Consider the following 25849-nt stretch of genomic DNA (forward strand, 5'->3'; position numbering starts at 1 on the left):
ACTCCAAACAACGTTTTGAAAGCACAGAACACTTTGCCAAAAGCCTTCTAAATAACCTTCTAAAAAGATCCCAAAGAATAGTATCAGTAGGAAAATGTTTTACTTTCATTTCTCTTTTGTATCTGACTTACAGTAGGACTGAAAGGAATTTTTTTTTAAACAATGACTTGATACAAGATGATAGCAAGACTGTAAACAAATAAGGTCAAGTAAGACATGGGTCAAAAAATAAAAGTGAAGAAATGCTAATTTTGGATTTCATTTCATGTAGAATTAAGAAGAAAATCTGGCAAAGGCATTTGTGAAGCCAAATGATTTTTTTTTTTTAGTAAACTAAGAAATGCATGTTGATACATCATAAAAGCATATTAAACAGCACTTACATAGTTGAAGTAATTTATATGTCCCATAGTTTCTGTCAATGGGTAACTACATACCAGAGAAATTTTGATATATAAATGTCTTTATTTGTTTTGTCAAGTTACATTAAGGAGTCTTGAATTACATTTTAAACTACTAAAATGAAAGAAGAGTTACTTTATTGAGAATTACATTCAGCAGGTCAAGTGTAATTTTTATCTTTCAAGTTTTTATTTGAGCTACAGTGAAGAATTGACTTTTCATGGGCTGAGGCATGAATTGGAAGAGATGGTACACAAACCCAGATGGATTTGCAGACAATAGGTGAGAAACGGTACTTTGGGAGCTCTTGGAAGTAGATATGAGTTTGCATTTGTGAGCTAGCCATGACAGTAGCTTTCTAAAGCAGGATGTCTAACCTTTAAAAATGAGGTTGAACATTCAGTTTAATAAAGATAGGTAGAGGTTATGGCTAGAATACTAGGAAGAATCTCCTTTCCCTGGCAGAGAGAGTAAAAGGAAAATTAATTACTAGGATTACTGTAATTACAAGTCGTTTTGAGGGTTGGAGAGCAGTGGTGAACTTGCACACCAAGGGTTTATGGTTTAATTCACGAAAGAGTATTCAGCTGAAGCACGTTCATCTTCCTGTGCTTATGAACAGGTAGGTCCACAGGAATTTCTGCTAAGCTGGCAGGTGAAGCTTCTCTTTCACACTGTATGATATAATTGTTTTCTGTCATGTCTTCTGTTATTTTATGTGTTTATCATGACAGTTCATTCTGACATTGTTGTTCAGTCTAAATGTGAATTCACACTTATTAGACATCGTGATAACCATATAAAAACAATGGAAAGCGTAAAGCAAAACAAGTATCTCCACCAACAAAAAGGCAAGTTAGCTCCAAACTGCTCCTGAGTTAGTTGACATTCCACCTTTTGTTACTAGATGTTAAAGTTGTCATCCAACTGTAGCTTCAGATCTTGATTCTCCATCTTCACAAAGAGCAATTCATTCAGTAACTCATAATGGGAAATACAGGGATGAACTTTAGATCATATCTATGAAATGTTCTTTTTCTCTCTTTCTCTCTGTATCTGTCTCTCTCTTATACTTTAACATTTACTGAAACATTTTGTATTTATATTTTTCATATTTGGAACTGATCTGAATATTAACATTGATAGACTTAAAAATTCCCCTTAAGACTTTTCTTAGTTTTTAAACTCACTCTGGAAGGTAAATGTTAATGTAAATATTAATATATTACTCAAAGTATACCTGGATGCAGATTATCAGTTGATAAAATACTGTTTAACACAGAGTTAAATTAACTTTTATACAAGTATGCTAACTTTTAATTTTACCTAAAAATGATTTTTTTAACATATTGGCATAATGTGTGTGTGTGTGATTTTACTTAGAGATGTATTAAACAGCAGGTTGTCCTAGGTAAAGCAGTGATGATTAAAGTTGAATTAAAATTCTAAACATAAATATGGCCACAGACCATATTTTATCTTTATTCAAAAACCTGTTCTTGACAGTGCACTTATAAATGGCATAGGTTTAGTCACAGGACATGACTTCAGTCTTCCTAAGCTGATAGAAACTGAGTCATCATTATGCTGCCAATTTAATTCCATCCATCTTTCATCCTGTTTTTAATTAAATGGTTAAGTTGACTTCAAGCTGATTTTTAACCTTATCGTCATCTATCCATCTTTCTACTGAACAAAAGACACTCCGTATCTCACACAGAGAAATACAGAATGACCTTCTGTCAATTATGTGTCTTCCACGGGGAAGACAACTTACTTTATATGCTGAACCAACCTTCCTGCCTTCTTTCTTTTCTTCCTTTCTCCTTCCTATCTTCTTTTTCTTTCCCTTTTTCCTCTTTTTTTCTTCATCTTTGAAAACTTGTAATGTTTATATTCAAACTTCATCCTTAATTTCTAAGTTTATTTTTTTCAGAAGTGATTTTCTCCACATGAGGAATGGGTAAAAATAAAAATATAGTTATACACTTATAAATGTGTATAGTTATATACATATAAGTATAGTTATACACATGAGAAATGGGTAAAAATAAAAATATAGATATACACATATAAATGTGTATAGTTGCATACATGTAAATACAGTATATATGTGTAACATCATTTGTATATATGCTGTTACATATTTACATGCATTAACTATACACATTTATATATGCATCATATATACTTATATATGTATACATCAATTGTATACATATCATATACAGATCATATAAATATCATATGTATACATATATACACACATATGTATGCATCATATATATACATCCTATACACATATATATGTATATATACATCATATATTTATATAACATCACATGTACATATGACGTTACTTTGTTTCTATTCCTAGATGGAATGTTCTTGTTACTGTTGTAGTCTGAAACAGACCCAGCAGCATTAAGAGTTGAAGCCTGGTGCACAAATGGGGCATTATTTTGGGAGGCCACAAAGACTTGAGGATATGGGGTCTAGTTGGAGGCAGTAGAAGACTCTGGACACTCCTTTGAAGGGCGTTTTGTGTGTAGCCCCTACCCATCTCTGTCTGTCTCTCTGTCTGTCTGTCTCTCTCTCACCAGACCTCCATGAACTGAGCCATCTGCTCCACACTAATCATGCTCCACGCAATCTGTGTTATCACGCGGCCTTGTATAGTCACATGACCCTGGGTTGTAGCTTCTGAAATCATGAACCACAGCAGTATTTTCTCTCTTCAGCTGTTCATAACAGGTATTTTATCCTTAGGGGAAAAACCTGTCTAACAGAACATATAAACATCTATCTAGAATTTAGGAGAGACTCACAATGTCCTAAGAATCCAAAAATGTTTTCATTTCTACATTTGAAGTCTTTCTGAACGTTATCTCTTACTTTAAGCCATCTTAAGAAAAAAGCAAGAAAAGAAAAAAGCAATAGCTCTTATTATTATTATTTATTTTATTATATAATAGATATTTCTTCTGAATACAATGGAATATTGAAGTCCAGTATTTTTAATGCGGTAACTTTGATCATTTGTATTCAGCAAGATGAAATAGGCTAAAGCAACAGATGAATTTGACATGCAGCTATCAGAAGAAAATGAGCATATCATCGTTTTATGGAGGATCATCTTCACCTGGTAAATTTAAATGGAGAACAATGCAATTTACTGATAATAGCTACTCTAAACTCACCTTAAACTTGAATCAGCATTTTGGAACTTTCCAGTAGCTGCATCAGAGGCAGGCAAAGAATAGTCCATTAGCATACTGTTATGTATATTTTAGTACTGTGTACTATTCTGCTAAGACTCATTCTAAGACTTGCTATGCAGGAGACTGAGAAGATTTATGAGCCATGAGTTAGCAGAGTATTTTCAATTTTCAGGGCTTCTGCTCATCCAATATACCTTTCATTTGCTTATCTGTAAACCAGAAATAATGTTTCCATTATAGGTCAGTTAAAAAGATTAAGTAGTATGTGTACAACTTTGAGAATTGTCCTTAGCCTACAGTAAACACTTGAAAATAATAACTAATGACATAAATTGCTAGGTCTACTTTTAGACATGCAGCCCTAAATTAAAAGTTAAAATTGTCTTTTGCTTTTCCAGACGCATTACCATGAGCATTTGTTTAAACATGGTAACAGCCTTTAAAAGTGGCCATGACAGTAGGCAATAGTTTTATTTAGTTTTAAGAAGTCGTATATTGATGCTTGGCATTCCTGATTGCCTCTCCTAAGTTAGTATTCATGTTTTTGATGATGGTGGTTTCACAATGCCATAATATCATGACTAATATACCCTGCCTGTGGCTGAGTTAAATTAAATCTCAGTAGGCAGTAATGGGCACCCTGCTGAGTATCTCTGCTAAGTATGAACAGCTACGAAATAAAGCCATTATTTCTTATTGGAGAATTCATGTTTGCATGTAGTTTTTGCAGGAAACAAAAGAAAAGGAACGCAAAGCAAGCCAAAAATATTAAAATAATCAGTGTCATTAATATCTTACAAGGTAATGACTGGGCTTTTTTGTATTTTTTTCCAAAGACTAATTAAAAATGGGCCTATACAATGTGTAGAATTGGATACAAAAATGGAGATTCATAAATATTTCATTTGGGACCTTTCCTACTGAGCCTTTTTATTTTCATGTGATAATTTAATACAATTGAAATGACATGTTTCTTAGTAAAATAACATGTTTTCTTTCTTTATAAAGCTTGGGTGTTTTATCCCTAAACACACACATATGCTTTTGCTAAGTTCTAAGCAATCAAATAACATGCATTGACAGAGCATATACTATCTGCTGAGAATAATATAGGGTAAGCTATATGATGTTAGGAATTGGGAAAACCCATTATATAATTTTACTGATGAAGAAGGCAAAATTCAAGAGTCTAATCTCTGACACCTATTATCTGCTAGACCCCTGTACATCTTCTCCAACAGCAGGGAAATCCAGACGTTCATTCTTCACTTTCATGTTGACTTTCTTTACTAAGAGAGCTTCATACTCAGTTGGCTGTGCAAAACAGTATTACCACCTACATTTTTGCATCTAGAGCTTCATTGATAACATCTTTTACATTAAGAAATATCTATCTAATTAATGGAACAAATTTAAATTACAGAATGAAATGATGTGTAACAATTGGACACTTTATCTTCCCATCCTATAACTAACTTCTCCACCCCCAAATGAAATCCATTCTAATATAATAATATCATTTAATGGATTTCCTGTTTTGCTTCTTCCTGGCTTGTAAGTTTGGACTGTTTATCAGTCTTTTTCCCTCCTTCGTTCAGAACCATCACTAATTTGTTGAAGAACATCATCAGTTGTTGCCTCGAATAGTTATATTGCTGTCTTAGCCAAAAGAAAATAATGACAACTGTAGGCCTTCTATAAATATTTCACCATCAGCACTCTTCCTAAAGGCCTTCTGGAAGATGTATTTCAGAAAATCTAGTAAAACACAACACAAAAGTGACAAATTTGGACAAATCGAAAAAACACGTTTGCAAATGTAATCAATTATGTTTCTAGACACAAAAGGTCTGAGACTCATTTTATTTGCCTAAAAGTTCTGAACTAAAGTATTAGAAAATGGTAAGGAGAGGTAGGTACTAGCTACTGATTAAAGATTGCTCAGATGGGCCAGGTGCCAGTTGCTCACGCCTGTCATCCTAGCTACTCAGGAGGCTGAGATCTGAGGATCTTGGTTCAAAGCCAGCTCAGGCAGGAAACTCCATGAAACTCTTATCTCCAATTAATCACCAGAAAACCAGAAGTGGTGCTGTGGTTCAAGTGGTAGAGCACTTGCCTTGAACTGAAGAGCTGAGGGACAGCGCCCAGGCTCAGAGTTCAAACCCCACGACCGACGCCCCCCCCAAAAAAAATATTGCTGATATCCAAGACCTGTTTGGAGAAGAGCCAGTAAAAAGTATAGCTTTGTTAGAGAAAATGTAGAGCTAACTCAAGTTTGTGGAGTTTGCATTTTTATTACTTAGAAGAGTGTACTTGTGAGCTGTTGTTTTGTAGCAGGGTGGGTAGGTGTTCCCTAGGGAATTTTTATCCTTTCTTCATTATTCCAGGACATCAACTATTTGCTGTTTTCCTGCAAATATTTTCAAGACTGGATGTCTCAGTCTTCTAAGTATGATCATATATCTACATTCTGTCCACATAGAACAATATTGCTGAGGTCACATGTAAGTTTGGGAAGTTATATGTTCAAGGAAGTCAGGAGGTCAACATTGTAACTCCATTAACAAAGATGGCCAAAGAAGAGAAGAATCCTTGCTTAAGCCTGTGACACCATGAATCCCCATGCTTGTTTCACAAGCAACATTTCCATTGATGTAAAGACAAGATTTATCTTTTCTAAGACTCTAACATGTTTGTTTAAAATAATATATATTCATTCTTACATGGAAATGTCAACACTAATCAAGATGCTTTATACTCATAGATTTACACATTGAATCAAAAGCCTTTGTGCAATTCTTTTAAGATAATATAATACATTATAATTAGTTAAAAGATGAATATTACCAGTTCCAAAATAGACATGAGGGGAAAAAATGATAAGTCATAACATGAAAGGCAAATGTTGTAACATGTGGTGAGCCTAACTAGTACAAATCTAGAGTTACCAAGAAGGTGACCCTTCATACCTGGTAAGTACCCTGCTTTTAGTAGTTGCCAAAGTATTTGAATCTTGGTCCTTCTTCACATAGGTCTAGTCAATGTGTGCATTGTAATAATTAGGAATCAAGTGTTCAATTCCCTTTGTGATATCGAAATGTTTAAGATGGATGAGAGATATGACAAGTAGAAATAAAGCAAAAATACTAAGCAGAATAGGTCACGGATTTAAGGAATAATCAAAAAGAAATAGAAATTTAATTTTAAGAATAATAAATGAGATGTAATTCACCCAACATTTACAATGAAGTAAACAAAACTTCAAATACTGATATTATTCAAAATAAAATAGCTAATACAGTAGATTTTTATAATTGTATCATATATGCCAACAAAAAATAAAATAATATGTATAATTTATAAATAAAGAAAGTATTCCCTAAGAGACATAAGATATGAAGTTGCATGTGCCAAACAACATAGTCTTTAACATACTAACACTGACAAAAGTAACAAGAAAATGAATTCAAGTATGAATCTACGTTGACACTTTAACATATTTCAATAAGACACATTACATAATAGATGATGTTCAAAGTTTTCCAGGATGTTGTGCAGAAACTGTTCAGGGTGTTATGTGGTTATATAAGAAGAAAATGATTTATTCTGTCTGAGGGAGTTGGTGAAGACTTTCCTGAAGAATGACATCTCAAAAATATGTCACGAATAATTAAGACTTTTTCAAGGTGAGGGGGTGGTCAATTTCCAGGCAGAGAGAACATGAAAAAAAATGGAGAATTTTAGGATTTAATTAGAATTAAAGGAGAAAAATATGTGATACAAGGATGAAAAGTTGTGCAAAATCCACATTATATAAGGTCCTTTCTGATCTTCTTCAGCTCAGCTTCAAAACTCACTGTTTGGAAAAGGAAATAATTTTATTTCATAAATTAAAACCAGAAAACTTGCACATAAGAAACCTCAAGTGCAAAAATGAACTTTCAATCAATATTACTTATTTTCAAATGAAAATTTTAAAAAAATTAAGTTTATCAGACAAGAGGAATTATCAACAAATTAATGAATCATTTTTGCATAAAATAATTGATTATCATAAGCTATTGTTATCTTACCCCTTAATTTATAGAAAGTCTTATGTCTTAGTATTTTCACACTTTGTCCTCAATAGCCAAACTGACTTCAGATTTTCTCTATTATACAATAGCATTGTGTCTATATGGATCAATGATCAAAATTGTTCAGAGGTCCGAACCCCGTCTTTATTTTGGGAAGAAAGCATCAATTTAATGATTATTTTTGTGTCTTCGAAAAAACTTCCAGTAGGTAGAAAAGTGAAACAAAAAGCTTTACATCCCTTATATTACCATTTTTAGGAATTCCTCTAAGATATTGTACATGATTTTTCATAAAGATGACCAAATCCCCAATATGAGAAATTTCTCATGAGACACATAGCACATAGAACAGCTGACAGATTCTAGCACTAAATCTTATCGATTCAAGTGGCTATATTTACCGAGATATTTCTTCCTTTCTCTAGATTGTGGCTAATTAATCCAGGTCTACATTAATTGATTATTTGTGTGTGTTGGGTGAAGCAACAGAGATAACGATAACTTAAAAACCTATGCTTTGCAAATATATATATATATATTGGGGGGGACAGTTGTGGGGCCTGAACTCTGGGCCTGGGCGCTGTCCCTCAACTCTTCAGCTCAAGGCTAGCACTCTACCACTTGAGCCACAGCGCCACTTCCAGCTTTTTTTCTTTTTGCTTATGTGGTGCTGAGGAATCGAACTCAGGGCCTCAGGCATGCAAGGCAAGCGCTCTACCACTGAGCCACCTTCCCAGCCCTGCAAAAATATTTGATAGATGTTGTTGGCAACAAATCTAAAGTTTTTGATTGCTAGCTTTAGTGGCATAAACTGTTGAAACCTGTATTATGAAAAATATAATCTCCTTAATTTGTCTGTTATTTATTTATTTTCCAAATCCTGATCATAGGAAGAATATCCTTATTGAATGATTTAATCAGAAGGCTACAAATGTCTGATTAGTCATCTTTTATAGTTTAATTCAATAATTACAAAATAAGAAAAGAAGAAAATAATTCCACTGAATTCTATTGGGGTGGGGTAAGTCGCTCAGCATTTATTTCATTCACTTGTTCTTTTGCAAGAGAGTGTCTGTCTGTGTCCATGGTGGGAAGGTCATAATGAAGAATGGACTGTGCTGGGTATAAACAACTACTTATCTATTAGATTTTGTCTATTCCATTGGTCTTACGTTTTGGCATTGGGGGCAAGAGGACAGCTCACCCTTCAGAGGACAGCTCAGTGCCAGCCCTGAAGACATATCCATCAGGGGTTATGCTACAGACAAGCTGAAGGCAGCCTTTAAATTCTAAGCAGAAGGCCCAGCTGTCTTACAGAGGTAGCTTGAATGTGTCACTGTCTGGGAGTAGTACAGGACAGTGTGTGAACTAGCCTCTGTGCCCTGCCCGCCCAGTGAGGCGGGAATCAAACCACCTTAGCTTCCCTCTATTCTGCCTCTCCTCCCAACATTGCTGATAAGTTGTGTTAGAGCCTGAAGAAGGGAAATGGACACCCAGACGCAGTGACATTGCTTTTCTTCCATCTCTCCCTCATCCATTACCAGCTAGGAAAAAAATCAAAGAGCTCTTTTGATTATTTCTTCAAATCATATTTCTCTTACATGTTAACCTTAAGGAGATCCATTCCCCAATACAGAATAATCTTACCACCTCAGTTGTCCAACATCATTCTTTATAGCGTAAGTAGGGAAAGCGATAGTGTAATTAGAATTTGGAAAATACTTCTCAAAATAGTTGGATTTCCATGTTCAACACTGAAAATATTCAAGCATTTTTTTTTAATCACAGAAGGAAGCATCTCAGTTTCTATAGATTGTAGGTTGGTATTGTAAAAGCTCATCATGCAAACTGCATTAATAACTTTCCAAACATATCAACTGTTTTAGTTTAAAAGATGAGAAATGACTTATACAGCAATATTCCCATCAGTTTAAAGTTCTTTAGTATTTCATGTTTCAGTTCCATTGTTATTATATGATTTTTAATGTATTATTTATTAATATTTTGGTCAGAAAGATGGATATCTCATATCAAAACATATTTATCAAGCCAACATCTTCGTTATTAGGCACTGTCTATTCCATCATTTTTGATATGATGAAACATTTCTTGTAATTTTACAGGATTTCAAGGCAGGTCCTAAAATTGGATTATGCAATAATGGTTTAGTCACATATCATTGGAGCCTATTTGGCTGTCCATCAAGTAAGGAATTCAAATACCTTCTGATTATGCTAAGTATGTGAACACACACTTTGGCTAATAAAAAACCCTTATGTCTTCAGATTTCTAAGTTAGATACTTTGTGACATTAACTTGGGAGATATGGCAAGTAATTAATTTGAAAAATCCAGACTAAAGATGCAGTTCTTTGGTAAAGAGACAATTGGCATTTTTATTTGCATCAGGTTACAGGGCAGATTAGAATCTCTAAGCAAATAAGCAGGTTGAAAGGGCTCTGAGCATCAGAAAATGAGAGGTCATTTGATTTAGTTCCCTGGATCACTTAAGGGTTTTCATTTAGTGGCACCAAAGTAGGTGACAGTCAATGAAAGGTTCATTTAACAACAGTCAGATCATTACTTTGCAAAGGACTGGTTCTTTTCTGTAGGCAATGACATGAATTAGAAATGACAAGCTGAAAGCAAAGAGACATCCACAAGGCTTACTTACCTGCAAGGGTAATTATGCTCAGTGCTTGCTAAGACAATCATCAGCTCACGTTCCAACTGAAGTGCTGAACATGCAAACATCACTCACTGCTGTGTTTAAGAACCACTCCAAAGGTTTCATTCATAAATACATTTTAAATAGAAAACAATATTTGATTAAAACTCTATTAGCCGATATTAATACTGACTTTATGAATCAATGTGAGTTTTAAATGTACAGTTAGATATAAAGTCTCATTCCTTATTTAGAGATTTACATGCCAGTAGTTAAATAAAAGTAGTTTTTTAGATGGTTGTCAACAGTATTTGAATATAGTTTTAGAGGCAAGGAAAGTCAGTGCTGTATTTTTCTAGTCCTCATTTTTTTTTTCTTTTCTGGGTTAATGTTATCTGTTGGAAATATATAGTTCACCTTACAAGACAGCAGCTTTCATCAATGGTAATGAATTTACTTGTTAGTACCAAAATTTTAATAGGAGAATTTGTGTTGTCTCAGTTTTCCAGTTGCTCCATTCCTACCCTCCTATAGTTGAAAAGGTTTTCATCGTTTCATACTCTAAAAGACTGCTTTTGTAAGTGCCACTGAACAAAATGAATTTGTGTTTGTACTGAGGCATAATTTACATAACAGAAGATGGAATGATTTTAAATGTGCAGTGTGGTAAATTTCAGTGGAGTCAGTCATACACTTCAATAGCTCATCAACCAAGATAAATACCATCTCCATCACCACAACTTCCCACACTGCTCTGCACTGCCCTTTGGCTCATTTCTCTCTCTGTGTGTGCACGTGTCAGTCTCTTGACTTTCTAAGGGTAGCAGATTGACACAGCTTTCAGTGGAAACATGGCTGGACTTACAAGCCCTGTGTTCATGATTGGTTGATGCTATTCATCTTCTCAAAAAATTCAAATGAAACTGTTTGCCTTTACTTTTAAATAGGAAAAGGAAAAAGAAAAAGCAAGCAAATGAATACAAGCACCAGGAAGGAGGATTTATTTGGGAAAATGATAGGTTTGGACTAAAAGCCATCTTCTTGCATAGCAATAACTCTGTCCAATTACTGATCAGTTGTTTGAAGAGTTGCATGGCATATGCCAATAGATTTTGTAAGAATTTAATAGTTATAATGGGATTGTCAGTAATATTATCCAAATGTAATGCTTCTTAATTGTCTGAAATATTCCAGTCATTTCACACAAAATGCAAAATACCTAACTTTTAACTCAGTGTTTACTTTTAAACATATGCCTTATTTAGGATATGGGAAACCTAAGCAGACAACTTGATTGCAAAACTGTAGAATCACTATTTTTATATTATCAAGAGTGGCTTAACTTTGATTTGTAGATTAAAAACATTAAGATATAGCATCATTAGAGACATTATCAAGGAATTACAGTTAACCTACCCTCATTGAATCATAGCCACAATTACTATGGAAGAGAAGGAAGAGATTTTTCCCACTGATTTTATTTTTTGTCAAGACTTGGGATTGAATTCCAAGCTTCAGGCTAGGTACAATATCACCTGAGCCATTCCTCTGGCACTTACTCTATAGCTTACAAAAGCATAAGTAGAGCTTTCATAATGAAAAGAAAAATACTAAATATAAACACATGATATGGGTTAGTGTGACAATCTTTATATATCTGGTAGACTAGAAAAGGAAAACTAGTACATATTAATAGACTTCTACACGTAACAACACTTGCCGGAAATACCCTATTTAGTTATTTATTTAAATTTTATTGTAAAGTTGATGTACAGAGGGGTTGTATAAGTCAGGTAATGAGTGCATTTCTTTTTTTGAACAGTGTTACCTCTTCCTTATTTTCTCACAGTGTTTCTCACCTGACTCACCATCAGCCACAAGTTGTATAGTTAATTTTCAACACAGTGTCTAGTGACTATTACTGCTGCGTTTGTTCTACTTTTGTCCCAATATTTCTAGGCTCCCCCTTATGCTCCTCAAAATAGATAAGCTTACATACAAGACAAGGGGTACGGAAATCAAAAACAGCAGCCCTAGTTTATAAAAGGAACTGTTAACGTTGCAAAGTTTGGAGAATTTTGAATAGAGACTGATATATTGAGAAAGAAAAAGAGACACAGCTAAAGGAATGGTAAACATTTTTTTTCACTGGGGTTACCTAATAGAATGAAATTCTATGAATTTCATTAATTTTTTCATTAATTTTACTTTCTCAGACTAATAGACAGCTTTATAAGATAGGATATTCTTAACACAAAAATTACAGTAGCACAGGTGTGTATATACACATAGACACAGATACGTTTAGCACAAAATAAAGTATTCTAGCAGTTGCATCAGAATCTGCTAAGAGTGCAGACTACTCCACTCTGGTATAAGGAGGTCAGAGTGAATGTAGGTGCGTATTATATAATATTACTGAAGTGATATTAAGGTTTGAAGCTAAGAAAGTCACTTCAAAGATTTCCAGCTACACTTAATAACATTTAGCACCACAAAATTGGCTGTCAAAAGCATAATTAACTACCTAGCCTTAGCTCTTTTTTTTATGCTGCTCACTTGCACTGCCTTCCATGACAGCATCTGATAAGTTGGGGTTTTTTTGTTTGTTTTTAAAATCCCTAGAAACCCAGTTCTGCCTTTGGCTCCAGGGTGGAGAATTAAGTGAAGTGGACTATTATTGGGATAAAAAGAATACACATGACACTATAATGCTAAACCATTAAAAAGATTTTTAAAATTCATGTTGCAGTTACTAGTCACAGCAAATTTTTGTGTGAAAGAATGAGATGAAGAGGGCAGTATGCTGAAAAACGAACTTTACAATTTGGTGGGGGGAGTGTAGTTGTGGACATGGGAGGGAAGGAATGGTAGGGAAAAAACAAAGGAGGAGGCAACAATCCTTGATAAGAAATGTAATCATAACCTGTGCCGGTGGCTTAGGTCTGTATTCATAGCTACTTAGGAGGCTGAGATCTGAGGATCATGGTTCAAAGCTAGCCCAGACAGGAAAGTCCATGAGACTCTTATCTCCAATAAACCACCAGAAAACCAGAAGTGGCACTGTGGCTCAAGTGGTACAGTGCTAGTCTTGATCTGAAGAGCTGAGTGGTAGCACCTAAGCCCAGAGTTCAAGCCCCATGACCGGAAAAAAAAAAAAATGTACTCATTACCTTGCTCATGTAACTGTAACCCCTCTGTACAGTATTTTCACAATAAAAAAACTTATTTTAAAATAGAGAAAAAAAGAAGAAAAGAGTACACAAGCTTAGAGACAATTTGGTAAATGCATTTAGATATATATTTTGTGATGTTGCAATTTTTTTCTCAAACTTTTGGACATCGCAATGTAACTGTTACTCTCAGTTTGTCTGGTTTTTGATTACCGTGAATGTCCAATTTAGTCTTTGTTTCCTTGATGTTTTTCCTTTGTGTTTGCTACAGACCTCTCTAATCATTTAAGAACAATTCACATTAGTAGATGAAATCCAAAGAGAAAGGCATCTTTTTGTATTTGCTAGAGTAGGATAGATAAACATGGCACAACAAAAAATTCCCATGATTAACTATTATAATGCTCAGGAAATAACAGCAAACTGATTTTCATGCATGTATGTTTTCCAATTCATGAATAAAGTTGAATCTTTGCATATATAATTGCAATGAAGTGTAACACGTGGTCATTTCAATAAGTTGCATAACTATTAGATAAATTAGAGATTTAAATAATAACAGGATTTGAAGAAAGTAATATAAATTACCATTTAAAGAATATTTAGCCATGAGAAAAATGATTCTGTGTGTGTGTGTGTGTGTGTGTGTGTGTGTGTGTGTGTGTGTGTGTGTGTGTGGTGAAGCCATGTACTGATACATGTAGACAAGTGTATTACCACTGAGTCACACAGAAACCAGTGAGGTGATTATCAGGGGCTGTTTGTTTCTATAGTTATGCATGGGGAAGAATACTTGAACCAATCAAGGCCTCTGCTTTCTACCTTTATCTGTGGATTTGAACTCCTCTTAATAGTGATATATCTTCTGTTCTTTTCATTAAATTCATCTGACACTTTTTGTCTTCAATTCCTTTCTTTCTGAAGCTCTTTATTTTCATTATTTTTTTCAGTCTGTTTTCAAGAATGCATAGATTTATAAACCCTACCTAAAATTATCTACCTTTCATCCCTTGTAACTTGCTTCATATATTCTTACCATTGTATTTTGTACTATCTGTTTCTTTTCATTTCTTTTTCTTTTCTTTCTCTTTACCTGCCCCTTCAGGTATTAACTTGTATTTAGTGCGTTTTGTGTTGTTTTCTTTTTCTTAGGAGGGAAATTGTGAGATCTCTTTTACTTTGTGATTTCCTTTATATGGTTACAGGGCAACTGTCATAGAAAAATAATTATTTTCCTCTTCCTTTATAAGGAACAAGAATTAGGATCTTAGAACAGTTTTAACCTTGATCTTTGACCTTCGAAGTTTCACTATTTTTCATGAGTTACACCTCATTTACCTCATGTCCTTAGGAAATCAGTCATTTTTTTTCCATTCTTATTGTTACTGTCATAGCTAACTCTACCAGTTTCTTCATTTGTGTTCAATTCTTGGAATCGACTCTTCCCCTCTGAGCTCCCTGGCATCTCCTTCAACTGATTGGAGAGTATGTCTTTTTCCCCCACCTTTGCAATTTGTGCTCTGCCTTTGGTATTCTTTTCCTGAATGTACGTTTCCTTAACAATCACACAAAGGATAATTTACCTATGTCTGATTCTTATGTGGTAACTCTCTGTTCCTCTCCGTGATGATGATCTGATTTTCTTCTTTTAGCCATCAGGAACTGCTCAATGGGCAGGCCAGCAATCAGCCTGAGGTTGTTCTCTGACAGCAGTCTGACTTTTCTTTTTGGCGACTTTTCTCTATTATTTATTGTTTTCAGTTCCAACATATGTTTCCATAACAAACACACTTTGATCAATTGAGCCCACTCCTCACTATCATCCCCTCTGTAAAAGCTTGTTTATTAACATATGAATAGAATTACAAGTTAAATGTCTCCTCCAAAAGAGTTGGAGTGTGGTCTTTTGCACATTTCTGTGCTGTTATGTTTTTTTGTAACATCTTCCTATCTTTGAATATTCCAATTTACACTTTGAATTTTTATTGACACCAATTAGTTGGAAAAGGTAGCTTTCATTTTTTTATTGTCAAGGTGATGTACAGAGGGGTTACAGAAATAAGGCCTAAGTACACTCCTTGTCAAACTTGTTACCCCCTCCCTCATTTTTCTCCTTCTTTCCCTCCCCCATTGCCCCCAAGTTGTACAGATCACTTCCTACATATTGTCCTGTGAATCCCACTGTTGCATGGCTTCCCCCCAGCCCTTTGTCTCACCTCTCTGTTGTTCCCACTCCCTTATTGTTTATAAGTTCATCTGAATTAAGGGAGGTTTCACTCTGACAAGTTTATTTATGTATGCAATGCTTTTGATCATAATTACCCCTATACAAGTCTCCATTCTATACCCTTCCTTTTCCCAAATCAGTCTTACCAAGCTGCCTTGTCCCACTTTCACACATGTATATAAGCTATTTTGTATGCATTCACCTTCCTCTCCCCTCCTCCATTTCTGTGGTCTTCCACTAATGTCTATACTAGAGAAAACATGTTTCAAACTTCTTTATATTCATTTTTGTTAAAGTGCATGTGAATAACTCAAAGGGATTTGATCATAGTGACTCACACAATGCACGAACCATACTTTAGTCAAATCGATTACATATGTATGCATGCATTGTGTGTTCTTTAGGTACATGTATGTGTGTATATATTCGTGTATCTATATGCATTTGTGTGTGATTTTTATGTGTGTGTGTGTGTGTGTGTTTGTGTATTTTAGACCTAACAATCACATTTAAGGAAAAATGTGTTCTTTCTCCTTTTGAACCTAGTTCCTTTATTTAATATACTAGTCTGTCCATCTGTCCATTTTTCTACAAATGACAAAATTTTATTTTTCTTTATAGTTGGATAATATTCTCTTGTGTATACAAACCATATTTCCTTGATCCTTTCATTAATTGTAGGACATCTTAGTTGTTTCCATAATTTGACTATTGAGACTAGTGTTGCAAAGAACAGGAGTATACAGACAGATGCCTCTATTAATTTTATCTTACACTATTTTGGATAAATGCCCACGAGTAGACCTTAATCATGTCAGTCCTAACTTTAATTTTTGAGGAATCCTCCGACTAGTTTCCATAGTTGTTACACAAATTCACATTGTCACCAACAGTGTATAAGTGTTCCTTATTTTCTGCATCTTTACTAACATTTGTTGCTTTCTAGCCATACTAATGGGAACGAGGTAGAATCTCAGTATCACTTTAATTTGCAATTTCATTATTGCCAAAGATATTGGGCATATTTTCCTTTTGAGAAGTATCTAATCAGTTCATTTGCTCATGATCTATTACACTTCCACAATTTTGTTACTTAAGAATGGTTTTAGTTTAACTGTTCACGTTTACATGGTAAGAAATCGTTGTTAAGATATGAAACCATCATGCTAGTGGAATTTAAATGAACACTTGCCCCTCCCCAGGTTCAAGAAAGAAATGGATCTGTATTCTTAACATGCATCATTAATGAGTACTTCTGAAAAGTGTCAACGCTTTCTCAGTTTTCATTAAGCTTGTTTCTGTTATTAATGTTTGTTTCAACCCTTTACTTCGTGTTGTTGTTGTTGTTGTTTTCCTTCTTTCCTTTCAACACTTGGGAGTTTAGGAGGAGGCAAGAATGCTCAATAGGAAATGTACTCATTACCTTGCTCATGTAACTATAACCCCTCTGTACAACATTTTTACGTTAAAAAACATACATAAAAGGAAATAAATTCCTTGCACAGATCCTCTTAAAATATAATTTGAAATAGGCATATTAAGTTGATATTTGCATGGTGTAATACACCACAGCCATTAGACCAGCCAGTGTTACTATCCATAATTAACAGTATACCAACCTTTACTTTCACCCACTAAGGGAGAAAGATTTGAATAAATACAAGATCAGTGACCTCATAGATAGTCCCTTCACATGATGATGCATTTCAAAACAGAGTTAGACTTACTTTAACTTTATAATGTGTAGCTATGCTCATCTCTTTGTAGAAAAAGACAAGCTTTCTAAAGCAATAATGATGTTGAGGTTGGCATAAAGTAATGCTCATTGTTTGATGGTTTCCAGTATTATGGTCCAAACTCTGGGCCTTGTACTTGCTTACTTGTTTGGCTTGTTTTCTCAACTGGTGCTCTACCACCTGGGTCATACCTCCAACCAAGACTTTTGTTCATTATTTTGGGCATGAAATCTTGCTGAGTTTTCTCCCTGGACTGGCTTTGAACTTCAATCTTTGCACCAGACTTCATGTACATAGTATATAGGCCATGTAATTGACCAGTACCTATTTCAAGTATTTAGAGACTGTGTCCAATAAATTGTGTGTCATGTGAATAGTCACACTTGGATATAGGCAAAAGCCAGGTCATTAATATTTCCTGATGTCCATTCAGTCTTTAAAACATTAACAATAGAAAATTCTAGGCTGCTGAGTGTATGCAGAATATTCAGACTATGTGGAAGGAGGTGTTTTGCTTTGAGAATTTGCTTAAGAATTCTAGTGATAGCAACAATAAAAATGCCTTTGAAGTACATTTTTATGGACAGGAATCTCTGTAGAAAGGACTGACAGCACAGTCTAACCAAGGATGCCTGGACAAACAGAAAGAATGATGAAAGATTGAAGTAGAATACTAGAGTCCAGTATTGAGTTGTGAGAAACAGACTATTTGGGAAAAGCTGTATTGTCATAGCAACAGGTCCAAAGATACAATGTCCCTGACTAGGAGACTATGAAAAGCAGTAACTTAACAAAAAAACAAAGAGAATATTTTCTAAATAGTTAAGCATAGATGGAAGAAAATAAAGAACATTCAAAATGCTACCTTTTTTGTTGCTCTAAAATGATAGTGCTTTAATATAGTGAAAAGTGAAAGATCAGATTCAGTAGATAGCATAGAGGTTGTGCTGAATAACTTTCAAGATGAAAGCATTACCAGGAGACAGTATTATTCTCTCTCATTTTCATCTGAAACCTAGGAAAAACAATTCTTTAGTAACAATTCTTTTAGACATTGCCCAATAGGCTCTATTTAAATTCTAGCTTTATTAGTTATGAGTTTTATACATCCTAGAAGAAACATCATATTGGCACTAAAGCTTTCTTACCCCTACAATTCAGATGCTAATACAAATTTCATGGAATTATTTTAAGTTTATTTTACATGTAAACAACACTGGCACAAAATGAACTCTAGCCAAAAAATAATAACTACCATCAAGAGTTCTGGCCGAAGAGTGAGGGAAATCCTACATCACAAATAAAATGAGACTCAAAAGTTAAATAGTTTGAAATGCTGATTACACTTTACTGATAGGAAATTAAAAAAAAAAAAAACTTCTAAGAGTTGTTAGGTCTCCAGAAACAGACTAATCTGAAAGTTATTCAAGATTAGGATTAAGAAAGCAACAATGCCTCCATAACCTAAAATCCAGTCTTTCCAGGGGGGAGTTTAGCTGCAAGATGGAGAGAAAGTGGGATAAAGCAACGCAAGATGGAATAACAGACAGGAAAATGAAAAAGACAGAACGGCAGTGAAGATCTGAGGAAATTGTGCCAGGCCCCTTTCGGGAACAGGACTGATTCCACACCATTTGCCTCAGCAAGAGGAATTTTGTTATGTCATTGTTGAGATTTCAAGAAGGAAATGTTAAGCATCTGTATTTATAGTGTGAGATGTTTGTAGTTTTTATGCTGCCAACAATGTAATTTCTACTAAAAAAAAACTGAGAGAGAATGAGAGAAGGGGTGAGGAAATGTACCCATTACCACAATAAAATTTAAGGAAAAGAACTTTAATAAAAAATTTAACAGATGAATGGATAAAGAAAATGTGGCGCATGGGGCTGGGAAGGTGGCTCAATGGTAGAGCGCTTGCCTTGCATGCATGAAGCCCTGGGTTCGATTCCTCAGCACCAAATAAGCAAAAAGAAAAAAGCCAGAAGTGGTGCTGTGGCTCAAGAGATAGAGCGCTAGCCTTGAGCTGAAGAGCTGAGGGACAGCGCCCAGGCCCAGAGTTCAGGCCCAGAGTTCAGGCCCCATGACAGGACCCCCCCCCCCCAAGCCAAAAAAAAAAAATGCGGCGTATGCACGTGCATATATACATAAAGTATTATGGAAATTCTACCACTTGCAGCAAAACGTCTGAAATTGGACAGTATTGTTTTAATTGCAATAATTGCAATAATCTAGACAAAGAGTAATAGCTATCATATGTCCTCTCTCGTATTTGGAATGTAATAGAGAAAACAATATCCTAAATATCCAGCACAGATTACTGGAGGTTGAAAAGGCGAGAGAGGCTAGGTTGGATCAGTGCATGCCGTGTGCACATAGGTAGCATAATGAAGATTTTGTAGTAATATTCTAGCATTTACTTATATCTAACATTTTATAGAAATAACATTTTATTTTCTAAGCTCTTTCATGATGAAGGACATTAAAGTACAGCTATATACATATGACCATATAGGATGATGTTAAGCGAAATGAACCCCAAGATAGGGACACATACTTTTTTTTTCTTCCTTGCTATTGTTTCCACCATATTTATAATGTACCATGTGATATTGTTGTTTCTTTGTGTGTTCCTCCCTCAAGGTATAACCCCTGTTTTCACTGTATTTGATGTCTGTGCACCGCATCTTGTATATACACTTCTCTAATTCGGGGAGGGGAAGTGAAAAAATAAAATGCTTAAATAGGGATACAGGTTGACCCATTGTAACAATGAGATGTACAAGACACTATGTTGAAAGCGAACTTTACAACTTCGGCAGGGGGAGGAGTGGTAGTTGTGGAGGTGGGAGGGAAGGGATGGGAGGGGAAAAACAGAGGAGGAGGCAACAATGCTCGATAGGAAATGTACTCATTACCTTGCTCATGTAACTGTAACCCCTCCTTACAGTATTTTTACAATAAAAATGTACAAAAATAGATAAAGTATCTGTGGTCCAAGTGAGTGCGTTATGTCATTGCAACATTGACAAAGGTAACTAGAGTTGGTTTTCGTTGGTATTGAAAATATTTTTAAAATGGGATGTTATGAGGGGGCAATAGGGGCAGAGAAAATAGGAGAAAAATGAGGGAAGAGGTAACAAGTTTACAAGAAATATCCTTATTACCTTTCATAAGTCGGGCACCAGTGGCTCACGCTGTAATCCTAGCTACTCAGGAAGCTGAGATCTGAGGATCAACGTTCAAAGCCAGCTGGGGCAGAAAAGTCCATGAAACTCTTATCTCTAATAAACCACTAGAAAACTGGAAGTGTTGCTGTAGCTCAAGTGGTAGAGCACTAGCCTTGAGCTGAAGAGCTGAGGGCCAGTGCCCAGGCAGAGAGTTAACCCCTTTGTACATCACCTTGATAATAATAAAAAATGTGATGTTAGTTTGTTAGTTTCACAACAGTGAACATGTTCAACAACCATAGATTGTATGCCCTTGATGAATAAAACATATATTGTATGTACTGTCTGTCAGTAAATGGTTTACCAAAAAAGTAACGTATCATAAAAGTTTGGTCTTGATAGCTACCACTACAGGTTGTATGAAGAAATTTTGGTTCCATTGTTATGTTTTAACAATCTAAAAAAGAAAACACCGCATCTCAGTTGCAAGCATGATGCATTCAGCCCACCCCCAGCGCCAGCCTCCGAATTTTCAAGGTCATCCAGAGACTCACCAATGTCCACTGACTCCCTCTGGGTTTCTGTTCTTTTTCTCTTGCCACCAGCAGCTGTTTAAGGAAAGCCGAAGTACAAATTCTAATTGTTTGCTGACATAAAACACTCTAGTCACTAACACATGCTAACCTTTCTCTGCCTTCATTGCTTGGATGGTAGTCATTATTGCAGAGTTTCATAACGCTAACATTTCTGGGTGATTTTCTACTTGCTCATTCTCTGGATAAGTGTAGTTCCACTGCTCAATGGATTGGGAGAAACTGGGATTCTCTGTTACCCACTGTCTGAGATACATTCTAATATAGGAAGTGTGACCAGAGTTCACAGTTAAAATACTATGAAATTATTTGCTGCAATTGTATTTGTTTAGGTTAGAGCCCTCAATTTTACAGATTTTAATCTTAATATTTCCTCTTCTCTTTCCTGCTCCCTCCCTCCCTCTTCCCCTTTCCCTTTCTTTCTCTAGCTTTAGATCCAGCTAAAGATCCATGCTTGAAAATGAAATGTAGTCGCCATAAAATGTGCATTACTCAAGACTCTCAGACTGCAGTCTGTGTTAGTCATCGGAGGCTTACACACAGGTAAACACGGTTAAATTAAATCCTACCAATTGAACAGTACTTCTTGCCAGAAATCATGGTGCAATATAAATATTTGGCAGTGCCTGCTAATCTTTTATGCAGCGTTTTGTTGAAACAATTTCAGAAGCTTGGATAACATAATTGTGATTCACTTGGGCTAAATATTGTTATCAATCAGAATTCCTACGGATTATAGGATTTCAGACATATATTATTAAATAAAATAGACTTGCAATGCTTGGATTAAAACTGTTATATATTTGGCTATTTGTGCTTTGACAAGTTAAAAGGGTAAATGAAACTTCTGTACCTCCAGATATCCTTGTTTATGGCTAGTCAAGTTTCTCTGTTTCAGGGAGGATTTGGAAATATAGTTAAAGGAGGAAAATTAGTTTATATTGATCACATTACAAGCATTGAAAGCCACAGCATAAAGAATTGAACTGGAACATTAAGAATTTCTGCATTAGGAAGTTCTTATTTCAACTGAAGGAAATTGCAGGAAATCTAAATGGAGGAAATCCAAACAGGTTCCCTCAATTTATTCTCAGAAGTCTAGAGTAAAATTCCTGCAGAAGAAGGAAGGATATTGAGCATGTTTCACAACTACCATTGTTTTGGATGGCCAGGTCTGCTTTGAGAAGGAAGAGTAATTCAGAACTTGATAATGCAGTTTGGTGCTGTTTATTGAGGACTGGAATAAGCTATGCTCAATGCAGTCACTTGGGAATCGGCTGAAGCATAGAGATGTATTCGTTTCCTGTATGACATAGACAGGAATTCTCTTCGGTGAACCATTCCTTTAAAAATCAAATTAACAAGAAAATATTGCTACTTGTGTATTCTTGGAGGATAATTGCATTGCTTTTGAACTGGCATAAAACTTCTATCATCAAAATTCACCGAGAAGTGGAGAAAAATTGCATTAAGTAAAAAAAAAAAAAAAAACTATCAATTGCTAGAAAGTAGAAAACATTTCAATTTAGGGAAGAGATAGAAGTAAAGTTAAGAAAGAAAATTAATTTTCCTCTGGTTTACATGCTGAATTCCACATTGGAAAGGTCTTTATCCTGTAACTTCGTATCTACAAGGGCAGATACCCAGTACCAAGGGAGATAGGTAGTAATGGGAGAGAAAAAATCATAACACACTATCAGTGTAATTGTAGAAGTAAAGGAAAGAAACACAGGAGAAGGAGAACAACAGTCTAGTTTGAAATGGGAAGAAAGAATGACATCTTAGCTATCACATTTCCATAAAGTCAGTGGATATAGGGAAGGTACAAAAACAGTTATCAGTAATTTTCCCCATCAGTCTTAATTTCCTTTACAAAGGAACAGAAACCTCTAGGCCACAAATGTTGTTTTCAGCTTAATTTGTTATGATCCCAAAGGGCTCCTGCTTCACATAGAATTCTTATTGATTAATTTATTTTTAAGTAAATATTACTGGCTGCTGATAGCTCATGCCTGTAATACTAGCTAAACAGGAAACTGAGATCTGAGGTTTGAAGTTCAAAGCCAGCTTGGCAAGAATGTTTGTGAGACTCTTATCTCTAATTAACCACCAAAAAGGTGGAAGTGGAGCTGTGGCTGATATAGTACAGTGTTAGCCTTAAACACCCCACCCCCCTCAAAAAAAAAACCCAAAACCAAAAAACAACAAGCCAACAACTTAGGGACAATGCTCAGGCCCTGAGTTTAAGCCCCAGGACCAGTGTATGTTCATGCGTACACGTACACACACACACACACACACACACACACACACACACACACACACACACACACACACCAATATTTAGATATATGTGGGGAGGAGATTGAAGAGTTTAGTTTGAGAAATCAGTAAGAGGAAGATGCAAATGACTTCATGTTTGATCCTAGCCTAAGTGGCAGAGTTAGCCAAAGTGTTTAATTTAGAAGCAAAATTTATTTTATCACAGATTCTATAATCCCCTGTAAACGTTGCCATCTAGAATGTAACCCCGTGGAAAGAGCAAATTAACAACTCCAAATTAATATCATGTTAGTGGCAGAGACTTACTCCTTTGGCCACTTGCTAAAACCTAGATTCAAAATTGTCAAGGGAGGAAATTCAGAACAGTAATTCTTAACTATCTTTATTGTGACCAAAGTCTATTCTTTTAATAACCAAGCTGTCTCCTTATAAAGACTTAACTGTAGACAGAAACTTTCTCTACATGGTAGAGATAATCAGAACCAATAACCAAAATATTACTTAATATTCCAGATACCAATAATCAATGTAAAGTGCTAAAACATCCTGAACAGAAACCCAGTAGAAGCTTTGTCTCAGGAAAGAGTGGAATGGCACATTAAAGGGCACTAATAATCTCTAGCTAGGCAGATATCAGTGTTTAGTAAAAGTATGATTTTTTTATTGTGAAAATACTGTACAGAGGGGTTACAATTACATGGGCAAGATAATGAGTACATTTCTTATCAAGTATTGTAGCCTCCTCCTTTGTTTCCACTTCCCATCCCTTCCCATCTTCCCCCGCCGCCTTCTCCCCCCTCCCCCCCACCAAAGTTGTAAAGTTTGTTTTTGACATAATGTCTTGTACATCTCATTGTTGCAATGGGTCCACCTGTATCCCTATTTAAACGATTTGTTTTTCCCCTTCCCCTCCACAAATTATACCGACAGTCACTATCAAAAAACTGGCACTCAGTGTAAAGTATACTCAGTACATAAATAATTGCTTTGAAAATCATTGGTATTAAGATTAATACTGGATATGGTTTATTTGCTTTGAGGATTTTTGTACATAGTGAAGGTTTACACAATACTTACACAAAGAGGAGTCAGCTGCCAGGAAGTTGGATCAATAAAAGCCAACATAAATAATCTAAGCCTCAACATTTGCAGACAGGATTGTATGTTGTAGTTGTGCTATTTGGGGGATATATATATATCCCCAAATATAATATATAAGACTACTATATATATATATATATATATATATATATATATATACTATACTATATACTAAATATAATATATAAGACTACTATATATATGTATATATATATATAGTAGTCTTAGGGTTTTGAACACAGGGCTTTGAGTTTGCTAGGCTGACCTGATCATTTACATTATCTACACAGGAAATTGCTACTTATATCAAATAACACTCTATTTTCTTCCTTTTATTTCCTCTTAATGAGAAAGGAAATGGGAGGCAGTGTTTACTTCTATGGGAGTGAGGAAGATCTTGCATTACACAGAGGATTCTCTAAGCTGTTTCCCCCTAAAAATAAAAGAAGAAATTACACATTTTCTCCATTAACATAGAATGTTGAACTACTTACTCTCTAATGATTTATCTGACATCAGTCTCCTTCAGTTGACTTGACATTACTTGAAGGTCAGGTCTATGTCTTGTTCAATACTACCGACTCAAATGTTACAGGCCAATTATATATTCTTCTATGTGTGGAACACTATGTGCTTAAGGGTTTTTTGGTTTTTTTGGTGTTTTTTAATTCCAGTCCTGGGGCTTGAACTCAGGGCCTGGGTACTGTCCCTAAGCTTCTTTTGTTCAGGCTAGCCTTCTACCAGTTGAGCCACAGTGTCACTTTGGGCTTTTTCGGTTGAAGAATCAGATCCAGGGCTATATATATGCTAGACAAGCACTCTATCACCAAGCCACATTCCCAGCCAAGTTTTGACAAGTATTTGATCCGTGAAATGTTTAGCCTAGATCAGTATGTGTATGTGATCTATTGTTTCCTGTATGACTTGTGCATAGGTGTGGAAAGTGAGAGGAGGTATTGGAGGTGACTAACATTTACTTTGAAATAGTTTTAAAGTATTTTATTCAGTTCTTTAAATGCAAGAATGCACTAAGTATACAGAGAAAAGGAAAAGGAGTCTGTAAACACGAAATAGAAGAGGAGAAATACACAAAACATTGGTTTCAAAAAAAGGGTAGAGCCTTGACTTGCATTTGTAAGAGATTGGATAATCAGCAAGTTTTTTTCTGTTACAGTGCTTTAAAAAATAATCATCCTCCAAAAA

General features: G+C 35.2%; 1 protein-coding gene across 3 annotated transcripts in view; it reads left to right on the forward strand.

Annotated features, from left to right (window-relative positions):
- Positions 1–25849, forward strand: part of Spock3 (SPARC (osteonectin), cwcv and kazal like domains proteoglycan 3) — a 245539-nt gene that overhangs the window by 115637 nt on the left and 104053 nt on the right. For 2 of the 3 annotated variants that reach the window (XM_042700884.1, XM_042700876.1), the window contains exon 4: positions 21691–21805. The exons of the other annotated variant lie outside the window; for it this stretch is intronic. In XM_042700884.1, coding sequence (XP_042556818.1) covers positions 21691–21805 — 115 coding nt within the window. The remainder of the gene's footprint in view (positions 1–21690; positions 21806–25849) is intronic. 3 annotated transcript variants of the gene reach the window in all.

The sequence above is a fragment of the Dipodomys spectabilis genome, unplaced genomic scaffold, assembly GCF_019054845.1.
Source record: "Dipodomys spectabilis isolate Male_0828 unplaced genomic scaffold, ASM1905484v1 ptg000009l, whole genome shotgun sequence".
Taxonomy (NCBI): Eukaryota; Metazoa; Chordata; class Mammalia; order Rodentia; family Heteromyidae; genus Dipodomys; species Dipodomys spectabilis.